The sequence below is a fragment of the Chelonoidis abingdonii genome, chromosome 1, assembly GCF_003597395.2.
Source record: "Chelonoidis abingdonii isolate Lonesome George chromosome 1, CheloAbing_2.0, whole genome shotgun sequence".
In the NCBI taxonomy this organism is placed as follows: Eukaryota; Metazoa; Chordata; order Testudines; family Testudinidae; genus Chelonoidis; species Chelonoidis abingdonii.
In genome coordinates, this window is record NC_133769.1 from 363,274,439 (window position 1) to 363,293,718 (window position 19,280).

The 19,280-nt window shown below is 49.2% G+C and overlaps 1 protein-coding gene across 1 annotated transcript in view; it reads left to right on the forward strand.

Moving 5' to 3' along the window:
* The window catches only part of ARHGEF17 (Rho guanine nucleotide exchange factor 17), a 284,561-nt gene that overhangs the window by 229,198 nt on the left and 36,083 nt on the right, over positions 1 to 19,280 (forward strand). The window contains exons 4-7 of the mRNA XM_032796403.2: positions 47 to 163; positions 1,341 to 1,433; positions 16,686 to 16,862; positions 17,726 to 17,776. Coding sequence (XP_032652294.2) covers positions 47 to 163; positions 1,341 to 1,433; positions 16,686 to 16,862; positions 17,726 to 17,776 — 438 coding nt within the window. The remainder of the gene's footprint in view (positions 1 to 46; positions 164 to 1,340; positions 1,434 to 16,685; positions 16,863 to 17,725; positions 17,777 to 19,280) is intronic.

The window sequence follows — 19,280 nt, forward strand, 5'->3', positions numbered from 1 at the left end:
AAGGCCCCTCTCCCCACCTCATTGGTTTCTCTGTTTACTCCCCCAGTTTTCCAAGGACATCCTGGTGAGCATTTATTCTGCATACATCGATAACTTCCTCAACGCCAAGGATGCCGTGAGAGTAGCCAAGGAAGCCAGGCCAGCCTTTATGAAATTCCTGGAGGTAGGTTGCCATCCCAGCGGGGCAGCTGATTTGGTTCTGCAGCTCAGTAGGTACAGTTTACGCATGTCCAGAGATGAGCATCCAGACTCGTCCCTCCATTGACTGGGGTTCAAGGGGCATCATGCTGGAGCACTCTGGAAGGGGCAAGGGGAGTGGGAAAGAAAACTTTGGAGGGAACAAATTTGCATTTATCTGGCCAGGATTTTTCCATGTTCCTGATTCTTTTATTGCAGATATTTGGGCCATCTCCTCAGCTGATGTGAATCAGTGTCACTCCACATCATCAGCTGGTGTGAATCGGTGTCACTCCATTGACTTTATTGGCGCTACACTCCTTTACACCAGCTGAGCATCTTGCCTCTTGTGTCTGAATAAGAACTTTCTTCCTTCCCGTTCAGCTTCTCCTGCTCCAGCGCCCCAGTCCTGTGCTGCTGGCACTAGTCTGACACCACGGGAGTGACCAGGCTCATTCTCACTGAGATCCCCATATGAGCCAGATTATGCCCTTTCTGTTCTCTGCAGACAAGGCTTGTGGACATGTAGCCTATCAGCTCTGAGGTTCTTGTTTCATACACTCAGGGATGCTAGCAGGCTTGGAATGCAGGAGAGGGGCTGGCCATGCCCCCAAGCCATTTAGCCATGCCTCCTTGGTTCAGTCTTCGGTGGTGGTGATGAGCATGAGTTTCTAGCCTGGGAATTCCCAAGTTACTGGATCTTGATGCTGTCTCTGTGGTTTTGTGCATGGTCTGGGGCTGACTGTAGCTCATCCTGAGCCTCAGATCATAGGGACGGGATCAGATCTGAGGTCCATCCAGTCCAGTGACAGTGACCAGAACCAGATGCTCAGGGGAAAGCATAAGACCCCTGCAGTGGGAAGATGTGACGTAACCCGCCCCCCCCAACCCCCGTGTTAGCTCTCATCCTGGTCTATACTAGCTCAAGGCTGGTGAAGCCCTGAGGACGAGGTTTAATATCCGTTCCAAAACTGTTGCTGCTAGTGTTGATAACGCTGGCTGCTCTTGATGTCTGTGTGAATGTCTTACTGAATAAAGTTACGTTCTCAGCCATGATCCATGTGGTGTTCTGTCCCCGTGAGCCGTGGAGTAAACCACGCAGCCGCTTAGTCTCATTTCTGACGAAAACCCCCTCTCCCCCCCACTTCCCCACTGTTTTGCAGCAAAGCATGCGGGAGAACAAAGAGAAGCAAGCGCTGTCCGACCTGATGATCAAGCCTGTGCAGAGGATCCCGCGCTACGAGCTGCTTGTCAAGGTGAGGTGAGGTGGGGCCGGCGCGGCCCCATTTCCAGAGCAACACAGCAGCCTGGCGGGGCAGTCCACGCGCTCACTGTCCCCACTGGGCTGGAGGCCCTGAGAGGATTGCCGTGACGCCGTCTGTGGGGCAATGCAGATAGGCTGGGCAGTCGGGAAGAAGTGTAAGTTGGATGTCGTGAGGTCGGTCACCCTGTGAACTCCAGGGAGCTGATGGAATTTCTGTTTGTAGAGTTGGTCACATTCGGCTTGGACAGAGCCCCCAGGGACACTCCGAAGGGAGCGATCCTGCATTAGTGGGAAAAGGGCTGGATGATCATAAGAGCAGCCATACTGGGTCAGACCAAAGGCCCATCTTGCCCGATATCCTGTCATCCGACAGTGGCTAATGCCAGGTGCCCCAGAGGGAATGAACAGAACAGGGAATCATCAAGTGATCCATCCCCTGTCGCCCATTCCTAGCTTCTGGCAAACAGGCTAGGGACACCATCCCTGCCCATCCTGGCTAATAGCCATTGACGGACCTATCCTCCAGGAACGTATCTAGTTCTTTGTTGAACTAGGCCCATAGGCCTTTTCCTTCTCTGAAGACGGTACCTGAGTCGGCTTGGTGCGGGCTTGCTGAGGGAGGTGTGGTTCACTGGTGTGAAGTCAGGGAGCTGAGTTCGAGTCCCACTTTCACTGCTTTCGGGTCAGGCATTCGCAAGCTGGTTTGGAAGAATATCGCATCCTCGACAGTCCATTGATGTCAGTAGGACCCTCAGGTACTTCACCCAGCTGAGAAGTGACCTTTGACCTCCCTGGCCTGTCTACACAGGCGAAAAGGTGCCTTTTCCAGTTGAGTCAACTGAGCAGGGCTGAGTGGTCCCGTGGATGCCTGTGTAGATGTGGTTTAATGCCTTTCCAGTTGTACTAGCTGGGGTGGGAGCTTGGGCCGCAGCCCAGCCAGCTGACCTGACTCAGGTGTTGAACTATGTCTACACTGCTGTTAAGAAGGAAGTCTGGTCCCGTTCGGCTGACTGGGATCACCCCACTGAAGAAAGGTTCTTTCTCCCCATGTAGACAGACTGTCTGCACCTCTTTTTCACATGGTGGCTGCGTGTGTTATGGGGCTGGATCATGAGGGTCTTCCCAGATCTCTACCCCATCTCCAAAGGGCAGTCTGCTTGAATACAAATGAATAAACCCTGAACCACGGGCTTCAGGACCTGGCCTGTTTCTGTTTGTAGGATGACTCAGGGGTGCTGAGCTGGAAGGGTTTAGGGATGAGTTCACTGCACTCGTCCATAACAGGGCTCTTTGCTTTTCTGCATGTCTCGAAGTCCGTGCAAGAGGAGACTCCCCGGAGCCGCTTGAGAATGCCGAGCGCCCTTGCCACGCTCCCTGTGCCTTGCTGGGCCACAGGCGATCATCAGGGCATCCAACAGTAGCAAACACAGGGCTCCTGGCAGTGTGACAGGTACCTGGGTGGGCCAGCGCTGCCGAGGGGAACCAAACCAGTACGGCTCAGTAAATCTTTGCAGGTAAATGTCCCTTTGCAGAGGAAAGAGGGGCAAGGTCAGCCGAGAAATCCCTGACTGCACCGTTCCCCCATCCCACCGCGAGGTTGGGTGCTAATAGCTCAGGCATTGCAGCGAGCAGCCGATCAGATGAGCCAGTCACTAAGCTGGGGGGAAGCTGGGAAGAGCCTATGGGTCTGGGAAAAGATTAGATCTATCTAGACCTTAGAGCGAGAGCTGTTTGTAAGGAGCACCTTCCAGCGATGATGGAGGGGCTGGTCTATTTATATCCTGAGTAGGATGAGTAACAAAAGGCCCCACCCCCTCAGCAAAGGGAGGAACCACAACCCCAGAACTGAACACAATACAGGGGACCAAAGAGGGTTGCTGGACTGTCAGGTCTGAAAGACAAAATTCCCAGCAGGATTTGCAGAACTGGTGCAGCACAGGCCAGAGCTCTGCAAGTGTGCCCTATAGTGCTCCACCAAAGGGCAGCTCCCCTAGCCCGGAAAGGCTACCTTGGGGCATGAAAGGGCAGGTCAGTCTACATGGCCCATCCAGTCCAGGGGGTCTCTTGAGACTTGCCTGTTAGCACCAACCGACTGTGGTTTTGGGCTGTGGACAATTATCCCCTGGGAACAGCGGTGAGACCCATCCAAATTCTCTCCCGTCGGCCCCCTTTAGTAGCTGCCAGATAGCCTAACCAAAAGAAGGCAATTAATTGATCTTTGACTATTAGCAGTAAATATGCCCAATGGTCTGTGATAGGACACTAGAGAGGGTGGGATCTGAGTAACTACAGAGAATTCTTTCCTGGGTGTCTGGCTGGTGAGTCTTGCCCACATGCTCAGGGTTTAGCCGATAGTCATATTTGGGGTCGGAAAGGAATTTTCCTCCAGGGCAGATTGGCAGAGGTCCTGGGGTTTTTTTTTTACTTTGCTCTGCAGTGTGGGGCACAGGTCACTTGTTGGAGGATTCTCTGCACCTTGAGGTCTTTAAACCACGATTTGAGGCCTTCAATAACTCAGACATAGGCTAGGGGTTTGTTACAGGAGTGGGTGGGTGAGATTCTGTGGCCTGCGTTGTGCAGGAGGTCAGACTAGAAGATCATAATGGTCCCTTCTGACCTTACAGTCTACGAGACAGCTGTCAGTAACCAGGATTTAAAGTAGTGATATTGAACGCTCTGCTGTCCCGCTGCTGGGAGGGCTCACACGGATGGATTGCTGTGGTAACTGTGCTGGTGGCTGGCTCTTTGGTGCTGTGGAGCTAATTGCCACTGGCACACAAAGCTGCATTTGCATTGCAGAAAGGTGGGAGGAAGTGGGTAGTGAGCCCCAGGTGGCTATAGCATTACAATGAGAAGCAATATGTCCAGGCTTCCCAAGGCTGACAATTTCCCATGGTGTTTAATAGAGCTTTGGTCTTAGTGCTGTAAATGGAGATTTGGAAAAGTGTTTCTCCTCATGGGGTTTGAGGGAGCTGGGATCCAAGTGGTGTTTTGGCCCTGCAGGTGTATGCAGTGCGGTTAAAACCAATCACACTCAGGGTATTTTTTGCATGTTCAATGTCAACGGTGATCCACAGACTATGAATTTGAATCTCCGCTCTTGTTGGCCAAGGGCTGGAGGAGAGAAAGCAGCTCTTAGAACTGCAGCTGCAGAACAGTTTGCCTCCAGCCCTTCATGTTGTAAGGTACTGGCTAGTGTGTCTGTGTGACCGCTGCCTTCTGCTGGATGGAGTCAGGATGGCTGAACTGTATGTCAGAAGCCCTGTACTTCCAACAGCCAGTGGAGAGTCTTCTTATGTCAGGGGATTGTGCGTTTGGAGCTGGACGATCCGAGTTCTCTCCTGGCTGTCTTTGTGAATTTGTGATTGGTGCTAGTGGGATGTGAAGGTCGACATGGCCGTCAAGTTGATACCATACACTAGTATAGAAGTGTAAAGGGGTGAAGCCAGGGAGTAAAGGTTAAAGGTAAGTGTGTAGATTGTAAGCTCACAGAGGCAGGGACCATCTCTTTGTTCTGCGATTGTACAGCCTCAGTACCTAGCCCAGGGCTGTGACCGTGGGTCCTAGACACAATGCTAATAAGACGAGCACTCTGACAGAATTGAGATGAGCATCTTCCACAAGCATAAATACACAGATGCCTAAATACAGAGATGGGGCCAGACCAAATCCCTGAATGTATGGAGATATATAGAGATCCCTGGATCAAACATCTGCAGACTTTGCAATTAAAGGGATTTCCAGTGACTGTTATCCAAGCAGCTCCTTCTGGATAGAGCTGGGTAAAGTTCTGCCTGTCTGGGTCCGTATATTGTGCTCATTACCCTAGCGGATGAACAGACTCGCAGCAGTTTCTTATTGCAGAGATCTTTACCACCAGTTCCTTCTGTTTTTATTTGCACAGGATCCACGTCCCCTGTGCTTGGCTGAGTTGCTGGTTCCAGTGACCCCAGATCTCAGTGTGAAACAGGGTCCAAACCAAGGGTGTTCACCTGGTTTCATTTTGAAGCCATGCCGAGCTGCTAGCGTCACATCATTAAGATGTAAAACTGGATCGTTTAAAACAGGGCCTGGATTCACTACAAAGGAGTCTCCCGCCTATCAGCAAGGTCCTCCTTGAGCTTCACCTTTGTAATGAAATCCAGACACTAGGCAGCTTTCAGAGGGGATTGAGAGATTGACGTTCGCTGGCCTTGTGCAAAGGCTGCCTTCCCACCACCACCGTGGATTCTCTGGCCTTTCCCAAGAGCTGTTGCCAGCTGTCGAGAAGAGCGCAGTACCCTATTCCTTGCCGTTGCCCCCCAAGCAGCTGCGGAGGCAGCTAACGAGATCCACAGGCGGGCAGGCAGCAGCACTCCTTTCAGCTGCATCCTCCAGCCTGCCCTTTTCACAGCAGACCAGCCGTCCAGTTCAGTGACTGCTGATTCAAAGCATTGCCAGCCCCACATCTGTGTGTATCAGAGCTTTAGATGCCATGTTGAGCTGAAAGCCTTGTCCATGACCAGGACTCCCTCCATCCTTCTTCCCCCTGATTTGTCCACTGGCCTTTCATTCCTCAGGGACAATCATTTATTCCCTCACTGGCTGTGCAGGAGAGATTTAACGCTGGCACTCAGAAAAGTGTATCCACCAGTAGCCACTCTCAGGGCTGGGTGTCAGGCCTGGTCTACACTATTTCAGGAAATCGATCTAACTTACACAACTTCAGTTACCTGAATAACGTAACTGAAGTCGACATAGTTAGATCCACTTACCGCGGTGGCTACACTGCGCTGTGGTGAGGGAAGAGTGTCTCCTGTTAACTTCTCTTATGCTTCTCGGGGAGGTGGAGTACACAAATCGATGGGAGCGTGCTCTCCCTTTGATTTAGCATGTCTTCACCAGACTTGCTAAATTGACACTCGCTGCCCGTAAGTCTGCTGGTAAGTGTAGACATGCCCTCAGTGTTCCAAGTTTCTTCACACAGCCCTGCCATCACTCCCAATTCCATCCAGTCGCTCCTGATAATCCCATTGTCCATGGGCACCACACAGCAATATTGGCGTTGCCAGCACCTCTGCTATTCCAGTCACTCTCCCAGTGGTAGGAAACTTGCATCTTGTTTTGTCCAGCCTTCTCTAGAAAGCTCTGGATAAGGGGAGCAGCTGCAGGAGTCCAAGGTTCAGCTTCAGAAAGTTGAAGCTAACTGTTTTCTTTTTGCATTGCAGCCGGCTGGATGCCAACCCCACACACACAGTATAGCTCCTCTTTAAACATACACGTCATGGGAATGGTCGCCGTTTGAGCTGGGATTTCTGGAATGGCACATAAAACAATCACACTGTATAAAAAGGATCCCAATATTACAGAGATCACTTAAGCCGCAATTTGAAATGCTGCCACCTCTGGGGTAAAATATAGCAACAGTTTAGTACGGGAAGTAGGGAGAAAACCATTGTACCCAGCTAAAACTACAGAAGTTTTAAAGAAGAAAAACAAAGAATACTACGTGCAGATGCAGTCGCCCCATCTCAAAAAAGATATATTGGAATTGGAAAAAGTTCAGAAAAGGGCAATAAAAATTATTAGGAGTATAGAATGGCTTCCATACGAAGAGAGATTATTAAGACTGGGACTTTTCAGCCTGGAAAAGAGGCGACTAAGGGGGAATATGATAGAGGTCTATAAAATCATGAGTGATATAGAGAAAATAAATAAGGAAGTGTTAGTTACTCCTTCTCATAATACAAGAACAAGGGGCCACCAAATGAAATTAATAAGTAGAAGGTTTAAAACAAACACAAGAAAGTATTTTTTCATGCAACGCACTGTCAACCTCTGGAACTCCTTGCCAGAGGGTGTTGTGAAGGCCAAGACTATAACAGGGTTGAAAAGGGAGCTAGATAGATTCATGGAGGATAGGTCCATCAATGGCTATTAGCCAAGATGGGTAGGAGTGGTGTCCCTAGGCTCTGTTTGCCAGAAGCTGGGATTGGGTGGCAGGGCATGGATCACTTGATGATAACCTGTCTGTTCATTCCATTTGGGGCACCTGCCATTGGCCACTGTCGGAGGACAGGATACTGGGCTAGATGAACCTTTAGTCTGACCCAGTGTGGCCTTTCTTATGTTCTGATGTAACTGGCAGAGCTTGAATTTGGCCAAGACACTGGGGTTAATGCCGTTACTCATGTGAGAAGGGCTGCAGGATCTCAAATGGCCGCAGTTAGTTAAGGCCTCTTGTTTTATGGCGCATCTGAAAGACACTGGCTAGGGACACAACGTACCTCGTGGGACATTGAGTCAATGCCATCTCCCTGGCGTGTGCAGTAACAATGCCACTTCCTACAGCAGCTGTGGTTTCCGTTGCTGGTCTCCTGTCCTGGGACTTGCAGTGAGTCTGACCTTGCTGACTCTGTAAGGTTTTTTAGACAAGATCACAGCCTCATTTTTGTTAACTTGCAACATATAGGCCACTTGTTTTGACCCTTAGTAATTACCTGTTTCTGCTGCCCTCGGTTTGTCTGCCAGTGCCCTTCTTGATGATTTGCATACCCACAATGTATCATCCTCAAGCCTTCAATGCCAGTAGTTTTGTGGTCACCCTAACCTAATTATGGATGTGTTTTAACTGGCTGGCTGCTAATGAAAATAAGGGATCCAAGCCAGTCAGTTTCCCGTGCCTTGTCTTTGTTTCAGTAATTTTTGCAGGCAAATGGAATGATCTCACTGGTCCCTGAATAAGTAAATACTGCTCTTGTGCCGCATACAGACCCAGACATCTGAGGTTTCCACAGTGAATTAAGCCAAGGGGCATTGCCAAAGCTGTCAGAGCACAGACACTGTGCAGACTAGGGAAGAAGTGTAATTCACCCAGCAGGGGGTGGCGTTCTAGACAAAATAGAAAGAATTTTTAACCAGTGCCTACAGGTGGTTAAATTGGTTGTCAGGTCAAGCACCAGGTAATCTTCTAGAGCATCCTTAAAGTTCTTAGAGGCCAGCTGTGAAATCAGATTTATCACTAGCCACCTGACCATGAAAGCTAAAGACCTCCCTCAAATTTTTTATCCTGAGCTCTGGATTAGTCCCTTTTGGGGTTTTAAAAATAACTCTGCTGAAAGGATCAAATGTTACCTATTAGGAAACAAGATTCTATTTACTTGAGCAAAAACATAAAGCAGTTGACAGGGCTTGTTACCACAAATGGCTTTTATTTCAGGAGCTCTGAATTCTCAGTATTTCAGTTCTGTAAATAAAACAAGTTGTTGTTAGAGAGTAAAGCGATTGTTTGCAACAAGTTTAGGTTGCTTGGTCTATTTAGCGTGGCAATGCGAAGGTTATTTTGGGATGGTGGGAGGAGGACTTCAGCATGGTTTATAGCTTCCTACCTGGGGAGAAGATTTCAGCTAGAAAAAGGCTTTTAAATCTAACAAGCAAAAAGCATAATAAGATCCAATGCTGGAAGCTGAAGCCAGATCATTTCAGACTAGAAATAAAGTGCCCCTTTTTAAAGTGAGGGTAATTAGCCATTGGAACAATTCACCTAGGGATGTGGTAGAATCTCCATCAGCTTATCTTAAAATCAGGATAGACTTTCTTAAAAATGCGCCTTAGCCCAACCACAGGAATTCTCTGGCCCTGGTGATGCAAGAGGTCAGACTAGATAATTGTGAGGTACTGAGATACTACAGTCGTGAGGGGGTGGCATGTAAACACCCTGGATAGACAGATTACCATAATAGCCTGAACGTCTATGAATTGGGGAAGTGTTTTTGTTTTTCACAAGATTAATACATCTAAACCACAAGTGTTACCATTTCCAGAGAATATGCTTTCGGTCACTGCTGTTGATTGAACCATCTCAGACTATATCCAAAAAAATCAGAGACTGCAGCTCTGAACATTAATAACTAGACAAAATGAACGTGCCTGTGAAATCTTCCCTGTTATCCCAAAACAGTCAGACCCTCAGTCAGTGCTCTGCGAAAATAATGGGAAGGGTGGCTTCTGGTAGTCTGAAACCTGAGTGGGAAACAGGATTCTTTTCCAGCCCTGCAACCCGTAGTTTTTTAACTCCCTTCTGCTGCTCTCTTTTCTAAAGGCTGGGGTTATACATACTCTCCAACCACTCCAGGAGTGTTGATTTAGGTGCACAGTCCCCTGATGGGGCTGTTCAAAGGGTTGCTGCTGATTATTTGAGTGCCCAGAAATGCCTCCACAAAATACGTAAGACAGGACGCACTCCTTTCCCCGAGCATTGTACTAACTACATTCAGATTGTCACAACAAGTGAGGGGCATAGACAAGAAGGGGGCAGGAGGATAAAGGTTGCAATAGTTAAGTCGCTCAGTGACTCAGTGTAGTTGGAAACGTTCTTCATCAGACACGGACTTATCAGCCACACCCAAATCAGTCTTTAGCCCTATTTCTGGGCTCCATGTTGTGACCATGGTTGCTGGAGGGGGCCACACTGAGAATGCTCAATCAGGGCAAACTGTAAAGAATGGGGCAGATTACCCCCAAGACTGGTGGTTTATTCTAATAATTAGATTCACCAAGCCAGCAACAAAACAGCTTCTACAATACCTTACAGGTTACCAGAAGCCAAAAATACAGCTCCCCTAAAACAATCCAGCCCTAGGCTCCCATCTAGACAGCCAAGTCAAATCTGGTGAGGATTACTTAACACCTTATTCACCGTATATAAAGTTCTACCAGTCCCAAGAAATCAGACACATATTCACCAGGTCAATGAATATTTAAGATCTCACTCAAATTTATGTTTGCAGCCAATTCTTATTCATTAATCTAAGATGTATTAAAAAGAAAAAAGTTCTTGTGCCTAAAAGATCATTATACCTGCAGATATAAATACAGTTCTTAGGTCAGTTGCATAGCAGAGATGGTGAGCTGCTGACTTGTAAAAGTTCTTCCAGAATCAATTTCTTAAATTATTGTCCATGTATAGAGTTTGTTCAAATTCTTGTTCAAAACAGGTAGTCATCAAGTGATGGATCGCTTGAGGATTACGTGTTCTGTTCATTCCCTCTGGGGCACCTGGCATTGGCCACTGTTGGAAGACAGGACACTGGGCTTGATGGACCTCTGGTCTAACCCAGTATGGGCATTCTTATATTCCATGAGAATTTTCAGGTTAATCCAGAAGACTTCAGTCATGTGACTTAAACTTCCCCTGATACAGTTCAAGCAGATCTGAGATGACAAGATCAGGTCCTAGAGTTCTTTTATAGGACTCTGTGAGGCTACGATAGCCTCTTGACAGCCGATAACACAGTAGGCATTCCTTGGACAAAGAATAGGTAATATACATTGTTGCTTTGAAGTAAACATCCTATTCCTTGTGTATACACAGGTAATTAATTGCATTGATTAGCATAAGTTAATTACCCTTCCAAGCCGCTCGTAGACAGTTTACTACAAACTTCAAAGAGAAATATAGACAATGATGTTATTAAATGTTAATATTCCTTTATGATCTCTGAATCAATAGAATATAATAACAGACAGCAACAGAAGTTTAGCATCTCCTAGCTGAAGAGATCACATTGTTAACGGCTAACAAGATATAGGTAATCACTTCTAATTCTCTATTACAGAACCCTTGTCCATTTAACATGGCGTTGAAAACGATCTACAAGAAATGACCCTGTTTATCACTTCTGTACTTTTCTAATACGTCCTTTAAAGGTTGTGTAACGGGTCGGGACTTACCACCTGGCACCTCCTCCTGGTCACTTCTGGGAATTAGCTCGTTTCCAGTGGAGCGCCCCCTCCTGGTGGTGTCCCGTCCGTTATTCTGCCCCTGGTCGGCGTCTCTGGACCCGCGTTGCTCCCTGCTCGGCGGCGTCCTCTTCGAGGACACTGCCCTCCGGCAGTGCCCCTCAGTCTATCTGCATCCCCTTCCGGGGATCGATCGTCAGCAGTCCTCCAGTCAAGCCTTCATTTGCAACCACCCACCCTCAAAGTCTAATCCCTCTCGGCAGAGATCTGGCGTGGTCCATAATGACCAGTGACTGGATGTACTGCAAGGAGGAAGGGGGGGGAGTCCCGGCCCAGGGACACTCTGGCGTTAGCCTTGCTGTCCTCCTCCTTTTCCTCCTCCGTCTGTTTCCCTGGGCCGCTTTCCCTACGGCCCCTTGCACCCGCTAGGCCCTTTCTGTCAAGGCCTGCAGCCTGGCGGCTAGAGCTTTCTAGCCTCCCTGAGCCTGCCCAGCACTGCGCTGCGCTGTCCGCGGTGCTAGTCTCTCCCCTGGAGACTGACCTTCTCCCTTCGAAGGCCTGGGACAGACTGAGTGCTCCTGCTCTGGGCAGCCTTTATATACCCCTGCGCCTGGCCCTGATTGGCTGTCTGCAATCTGGGCCCTGATTGGCTCCCTATAAGCCCTTCTCTGATTGGCTCCTGGGCTGCGCAGGCTCCCTGGCCTGCCCCAGCCCACTCTCCCAAGGAGTGGGGCAATCCGCCCCACTACAGGTTGATTTTAGGACACAGCCTGCTGGTGGCTTAACACTAGCTGGCTCAGAGTCACACAAGTGTATTGTCCAAACAACCAACCAACTCACAAAACTTCCAGCTGGGGCTTTCTACCCAGTCACAACTCCCAGGGCTTCCCACCTGGCTCGTCCCTTCAGGAGAGCCTCTTTTCCTGCAGCTCCTCTCTGCAGTCTCCCAGCCCCTTTAGATGGGACATCTGTCCCCTTCACAGCTGCATCTATACCTCTTGCAGGCCCGAGAGCCCAGCCTAGGGATTTGAAAGGTGGGGCTGGTCAGCCGGCAAGCCTAGTCTGAGCAGTGTGTGTTAGTTCAGAACACCAGCTCTGCTTGGTCCCCCGGCCTGGCCTCTCCATTTAAACCTGTCTCTGAGCACTCACTGGTGCCAGTTCTCACAGCCCCTCTCAAAGCGTGTCTGCAATGGTGCCCACCATTTCCCACTTTATTCCCCATCTCTTTTCTCATCCTCGGCCGTGGGGTCTCCTTCGTACCCCAGGTCAGCCGTCTCTCATGCTAGATCTGGCACTCCACTCCTCCGGCTCGCTCCTGGTTGAAGTGCTTGGTGGGTTTTTTGTCATGAGCTATTAAGAGAATAAGGGGACCATTCGGGGCACTTTTGTGGGAGGCCTGAATCAAAGTTTCCATCTGCTTTTCTCCCAGGAACTTCATCCAACTTTTCTTCCCCTTCCTATGGAGTTTGCCTGTTCTGGAGCCCAAACGCACTGTGAAGCTGCCTTCCGGCTTCTGGATTCGCTGTTCTCTCTCTTCATCCACTTCCAAACCCCTCTTTAATTTTGTTTACATGCTGCAACTGTGCTTCCCAGCCAGCCAGTTTTCATTCGCTTAGCGCCCTCCAGCGGGGTTTTGCCTCTGAATTTTAATTCACTCTGCCTTGGCCCCACCCGTCCTCTTAAAGGGGCACTGATAAAGCTTGCCCTGTTCTCCCCTTCCATTGCACGAGGGAGCCCAGTAAAACAGCCAGGGTTTGTTTTAATATGTGCTCTGTTCATGGGCTCCATTGGAGGGCTTGATCTGCCAGGAATAGCTCTCCTGGCACTGGAATGACCCACGTGTAAAACTGAACAAGTAAGAGAGTCAGGCTTTGTAATCTCCCCTTCGTCCCTTAGGGCCTGATCCTCCAGATTGCTGAGTACCCTCCACTCCCACTGACCTCAGAGTAGATCCACAGCATGCAGCCCCTCCCCAGGGGCGCTCAGCACCTGACAGGATCGGGCCCGATCTCCTCCACTAGCCATCCCTGCTTTAAGGGACCATGCGAAGTTAACTGTGTAAAAGGTGCCTGGGGTCTTGCCACCATCTAGGAGCAGGCCCATACGTCTGTACATTCTGCTTCAATGTGGTCAGCAGCCAGAGGAGAGCAGAGGCCTGAAAGCCAGCTAGGCACATCCCCCGGAGCAATTCCCCATCTAGAGGGGTTCGCACTCCTTCTGAAAGCCCAGTGCCGGGCATTGCATTGGCCCAGGCCAGCCTTTACTGCTCCTTGCCAAGCGTCTGGCGGGTCGGTTGATCGCTGGAGACTCCGGTGCTCCTTGGCAACCTGTTAGCGGGGGGAGACGGAAGCTAAAGTAGGTAGAAGCAGCATCCAGTTCGATGGCTGGTTCGTGGGAAGAGCTGCAGGGAGGAAGCAGCGCCAGCCATTGATAAAAGGCAGAGCAGCTCCTGGCTGGGAGCCCGATGCACAAGCCGGGATGTTAGGGAACCTGCCGAGATGCCGACGGAGCCAGAGGGGAAGCAGAACGGCGACAGAAAACATGCACACACCGCAGCCAGATCGATCTCTGTCCAGACAGCCTCCCTCCAGCCTGGGGGAGCCTGCCTCCTGCCGCTACAGAGCGCACATCCCCAAGGAGTGGCCAGGCTTGCTGCCATCCTTACCACTGTCATCTGCCCTGATGGATGCCCGTGGGTGGCACTAAATTAACTCCAAGTACTCATCTGCCCGAGCATTTTCATTCACATCTGGCCAATTAACCAGCGGGTTTTATTTGCTTTAAATGACTAATGTCCTGACAGCCGAGAGAGCAATGAAACCAGTTGCCCCTTCTGCTCAGCATCACACTTCTCCTCCACCCTGTGCTCAGTGAGCGCCTGCTTTATTCTGCAGCAGCTTTTCCCAGGCAGTTCCTCAGGTGGCACAAATCAAGGTGGGGCTGGTCCATGGCAAATATGTCAGAGCAGGTCTGGGCCGGCCTTGCTGGGCAAGACACTGCCATGGTCGCCCAGTTGGTGTTATCTCCTGTTTGGGTGAGAGCAGCCCCTCTCGGGGCTCAGGCGCCAGGAGGGCTTCAGTGAGATGGCTATGGGGAGATATGATAGAGGTCTGTAAAATCATGACAGATGTGGAGAAAGTAAATAAGGAAGTGTTATTTACTACTACTGATAACATAAGAACTAGGGGCCACCAAATGAAATTAATAGGCAGCCAGTTTAAAACAAATAAAAGGAAGTATTTATTCACACAATGCACAGTCCACCTGTGGAGCTCTTTGCCAAAGGATGTTGTGAAGGCCAAGACTATAACAGGGTTCAAAAAAGAACTAGATAAATTCATGGAGGATAGGTCCATCAATGGCTATTAGCCAGGATGGGCAGGGATGATATCCCTAGCCTCTGTTTGCCAGAAGCTGGAAATAGGCGATAGGGAATGGATCACTTGGTGATTACCTGTTCCATACCCTGTAAATTAGTGGTTGATCATATTTTAGCTACTGTGTCCGCTGCTGGACATTTGACGTCAGTAATGAAGCAGATTGGTTAGTTACGTATGAACGGAAACACCTGTCCCATGACTGGCTAGGAGTAGTCATGAAATAAGTCTTCAAATTGTTTATCTTCTGAGAATATTGTCTAGAGCAGTGAATCTACTCTGGTGGTATTTAACATTACTTTATATGTTCTACCATCAACTGATCCAAGCAACACCCCAGGTGGCAAGCATCTGCAAATGAGTGTATTGCGATTGATTCCAGCTGAGATCTGTGAAAATGTAATTGCCCTGTGATGATCCAGTCATACAACATATGCAAATCTTTGCTTCCTGATTGGCTTATGAGATGTGTAATAGTTTTTTTTCCCCCTGGAGCCTTCAGCTCCCCACTGAAACATCAGAAAGGGAAAGCTGGTACCTTTTGAAAAAGTATGTAATCGTCATGGAGATATTTCTGTCTGCTACTGATGAAGACATTCAGAAAGTAGGGAGCAGTATATGCAGCATAATGGCGTTGTGTGAGCATCAAGAGGCTGGAGGTCTGGACTTTGAGGGAGGACAGACCTGTCCACAATAGCAAGAAGGGCTGAAGGAAATGACTGGCAAAAACCTCTCTGTAATCGTCCTTTGAATGCTTCTCACTATGGGACGTCCCCTCAGCCCATGCTCCTCCAAGAGCTTGTTGCTTGGTTCCCATGCAGTGTAAAGGCAACAGACTTTCACAAAGGCAACTGATCTTATTCCCTGTGATACCCTGCCAGCTGCAACTGTGGGTTTGCTCACTCAGAGGCCCTGTCTGCTGGCCTGCCACTGACCATTGCTGGACTTGGTATTGGAAATGGTTTGCCCACTCGTCCTGATGGCACAAAACTATCTTCAGTACCATTACATGAAGCATGACTGAGACTTGGTGCCAGCATGTCTATAGTGGTGCCAGAATGTCTGCCTCAGCTACACTGGCAGATAAATCGTTGCCAGCCTGGGTTCAGAAGGGTCCATCACAGCCAGCTAGGTTCATCAGTAGCCTCAAATCCCCTAGGGATGTTCTGCAAAGCTTTCCCACCATAGCTAACACTGGCTGAGCTGTTAGCATCATTGGGAGCGCTAGTCCAGAGGGGATCCCACCTCTGACACCAGAGGGATCCTACTGCTCACTCCAGTGTTCTAAGTGTTATATCATCTAATCCTGCACAGAGCATATCTAATCAGTGTGATGTTTAAAATGCAGGGGTAGCAATCAGTCCTTCTACACTGCTAAAAAAGTGGGGGTTAACTAACACACTATAGCTATCTTGCTGCAAAATCCTAGTAGAGGCAAGCTCATTCTAGTTTTTGTAGCTATGTAAGACCAACTCTATACCCCTACCCTAATGACTTCCCCTAATTTACCACCTGGTAAAACTACAGAGCCTTGTCTCCACTAGGATTTTACAGTGGGATGGGTATAGAGCACTGAACTGGGCTTCAGGAGACCTGGGTTTTGTTGAAGTAGGCAAGTCACTTCACCACTCCATGCCTCAATTTCCCCATCTATTAAATGGAGGCAACGATCATAGAATTGTAGGACTGGACCTCAAGAGGTGTTCTAGTCCCATCCCCTGCACTCAAGGCAGGACTAAGTGTTATCTAGACCATGCCTGAGGTGTTTGTCTAACCTGCTCTTAAAAATCTCCAGTGATGGAGATTCTACAACCTCCTTAGGCAATTTATTCAGTGCTTAACTACCCTGACAGGAAGTTTTTCCTCATGTCTAACCTAAACCTCCCTTGCTGCGATTTAAGCCCATTGCTTCTTGTTCTATCTTCAGAGGTTATTGAGAACAATTTACCTCCCTCCTCCTTGTCACAACTTTTTATGTACTTGAAAGCTGTTATCATGTCCCCTCTCAGTCTTCTCATCTCCAGACTAAACAAACCCCATGTTTGCAATCTTCCCTCCTAGCTCATGTTTTCTAGACCTTTAATCATTTTTGTTGCTCAGTGCACTGTTTTGGGTACCTTAACTTTTTTCGATATTTCTTCCCCTAGGACCTTCTGAAGCACACGCCCGTGGACCACCCCGACCACCCCTTCCTAATAGACGCCCAGAGGAACATCAAGCAAGTGGCCGAGAAGATAAACAAAGGGATGAAGAGTGCCGAGGAGGTGGAGAGGAATGCCAGGATAGTACAGGAGATTGAGTCCCACATCGAAGGGATGGAGGATGTACGTATGCAATGCTACCCGCATCCTTTGTACAGAATGCCCCTGGGTAGCATTCTCAGGGGCGTGAGCTAGAGGCTGGTTAAAGATGTAGCCTGGCTCAGAGTCCTAGGCATTGGTTGGGTGAGTGGCTGAGCTGTGGTAGCAGAGAGTTCAGGCCTATCACTGCCTCAGGGGACACAAGCATCTTCAAACCTAGTTTCTTTCTCCCAATCCTGCACTGATCGTTTCAGCCCCTAATTCGCCCTGCCGTGAGATGGGGCCCAGACCGCACCCCAGTCCAAACACACCCAGACTTTGGGATGTTGTGGATCTGGACTAGAACTTCCCTAACTCTGCAGTGGGCTGAAACGAAACCACAGATCTGAACTTTTTTGAACCCTGCTAGAGTTTGATTCTGAGTCTGAATTTCACAAGTAACCACTAGCTCTGGGGAAGGGGTAATTGACACCAGTGGTTTTACCCAGAGGTATCTGGCCAAGCTGGACCCTCTCGGTTTCTCCAGTCTGGTTTCTCCTGGGACAGATCCTTTCTGTTTGTCTCTGGGCCACCCCAGTCCAATGCTGCTTCTCTCAATCTAGCCTGGTTTCTCCTCTCTGTGGCTAGGCCTTCATGCACCTAGCCTACAGGAAGGCTTTGAGAAGTAATTCACTGATGTTCATAAAGGTGAGCCCCTCTGTTGGAAGATGGTCCAGGAGCACAGGGGAGTACTTAAAACCCTGCTGCTGCTGTGACATCCTGATTGAATGCCTACCATGTTAACAGCAAGGGCCTTGTCCACATTATCACGCCCACGCCCATGTTAGTACTGAGACTAACGGAACACGTGGCGCCTCCGACAACTCTTTTTGTTTCCATCCTTGCAGCTCCAAGCCCCGCTCCGGAGGTTCCTGCGCCAGGAGATGGTGGTGGAAGTGGTAAGAGACGCCCTCTCTGTCTAGCTCTCTTGCCCTCCCTGTCTACCATCACTGCCTCTCATCCTCGTCTGCCCCTTCCGTGTGCGTGTGGCCTCGTGACTCAGAGACGTTACTTCTCTCAGAGGCGATGGGGTCACCTTCCAGGCCTGCTGAGTGCTTAAAAAAAATATATGGAGATATACCTATCTCATGGAACTAGCAGGAATCCTGAAAGGTCATCAAGTCCAGCCCCCTGCCTTCACTAGCAGGACCAAGTACTGATTTTGCCCCAGATCCCTAAGTGGTCCCCTCAAGGACTGAGCTCACAACCCTGGGTTTAGTAGGCCAATGCTCAAACCACTGAGCTATCCCTCCCCCACTAAGTGCTTGTAGTGATGTATGCAGAGTGGAGACCCAAGTGCAGTACACAAGACTCCCAGAGGATAGATCTCCCCTGAATCACCAGACCCTGGAGTCACGTGCATCTTGGCACTTTATACAGACAGTGAATAATAATTGCAAGGCCTGGAGTTTGGGGAGGGAGCTCTACCACTGTTGCTGAGCTTTGACTGTTGCTGAGCTTGTTTCTGCCATGTAGGGTATTCCCTTCAGCAATTTAGTTGGGGATCGGTCCTGCTTTGAGCAGAGGGTTGGACTAGATGACCTCCTGAGGTCCCTTCCAACCCTGAGATTCTATGATTCTATGAATGTAGTGACAGTCTCCACGAGAGCAGAGACCCTGTTTAGCTGCCGGACAGGTACAGCAAAGGCAGTAACAGCACAGCACCCCAGGGCTGCCTTTCCCGTGACTTTCTGGAAGGGGAAATCTGCTTTGGTCAGAGGAGAGGACTGAATCTATCAAAGGTACAGCTATGGGCCCCATCACCACAGTAGCTAAGCACCTCACAATCTATTTAGCATCAGGAGACCCCTCTGAGGTAGGGCTGTGCAATTGGCCCCATTTTAGAGATAGCCACCTGTGACACAGAAACTTGCCCAAGGTCACTCTGGAAGCCTGTGGCAGAGCAGGGAATAGGACCCAGGTCTTTCTCAAGGCCTAGGTGAATGCCCTAACTTCTGCACCATGCTGCCTCTCTGCTGTCAAGTGGTGCTGGCAGCACTGTTTACAGGTGCCAGTTTATTGTGCGATGGGTGGCGTTCAGGTAGGTAGGTGCCAGGGCCCAGCGTGAGAACTGGGACGGGCAGGTGGAATGGAATCTGAAAAGAAGATTCAAGCATTATAAGCTTCTAGAAAGCAGAAATCTGGGGATCTGGGCCAAATTCCATGCAAGTCAGAGAAGAGATTCCCATTGATTTTAACGGGGGTTCAATTGTGCACTGATTTTTCTAACAGCATCCTTCTCAGCAAGTAAAACCACATCATCCATGCAAAAAAAAGCATACTTTATATGGGAGTTCTGTTTATAGAGGGTTAATAGACATGTTAATAAACGGTTAATCAGTTGTTTTAGATTGTTATTGGGTCCAGCCTGGTGCAGATTATTAGCAGTGTGGATGATTAACC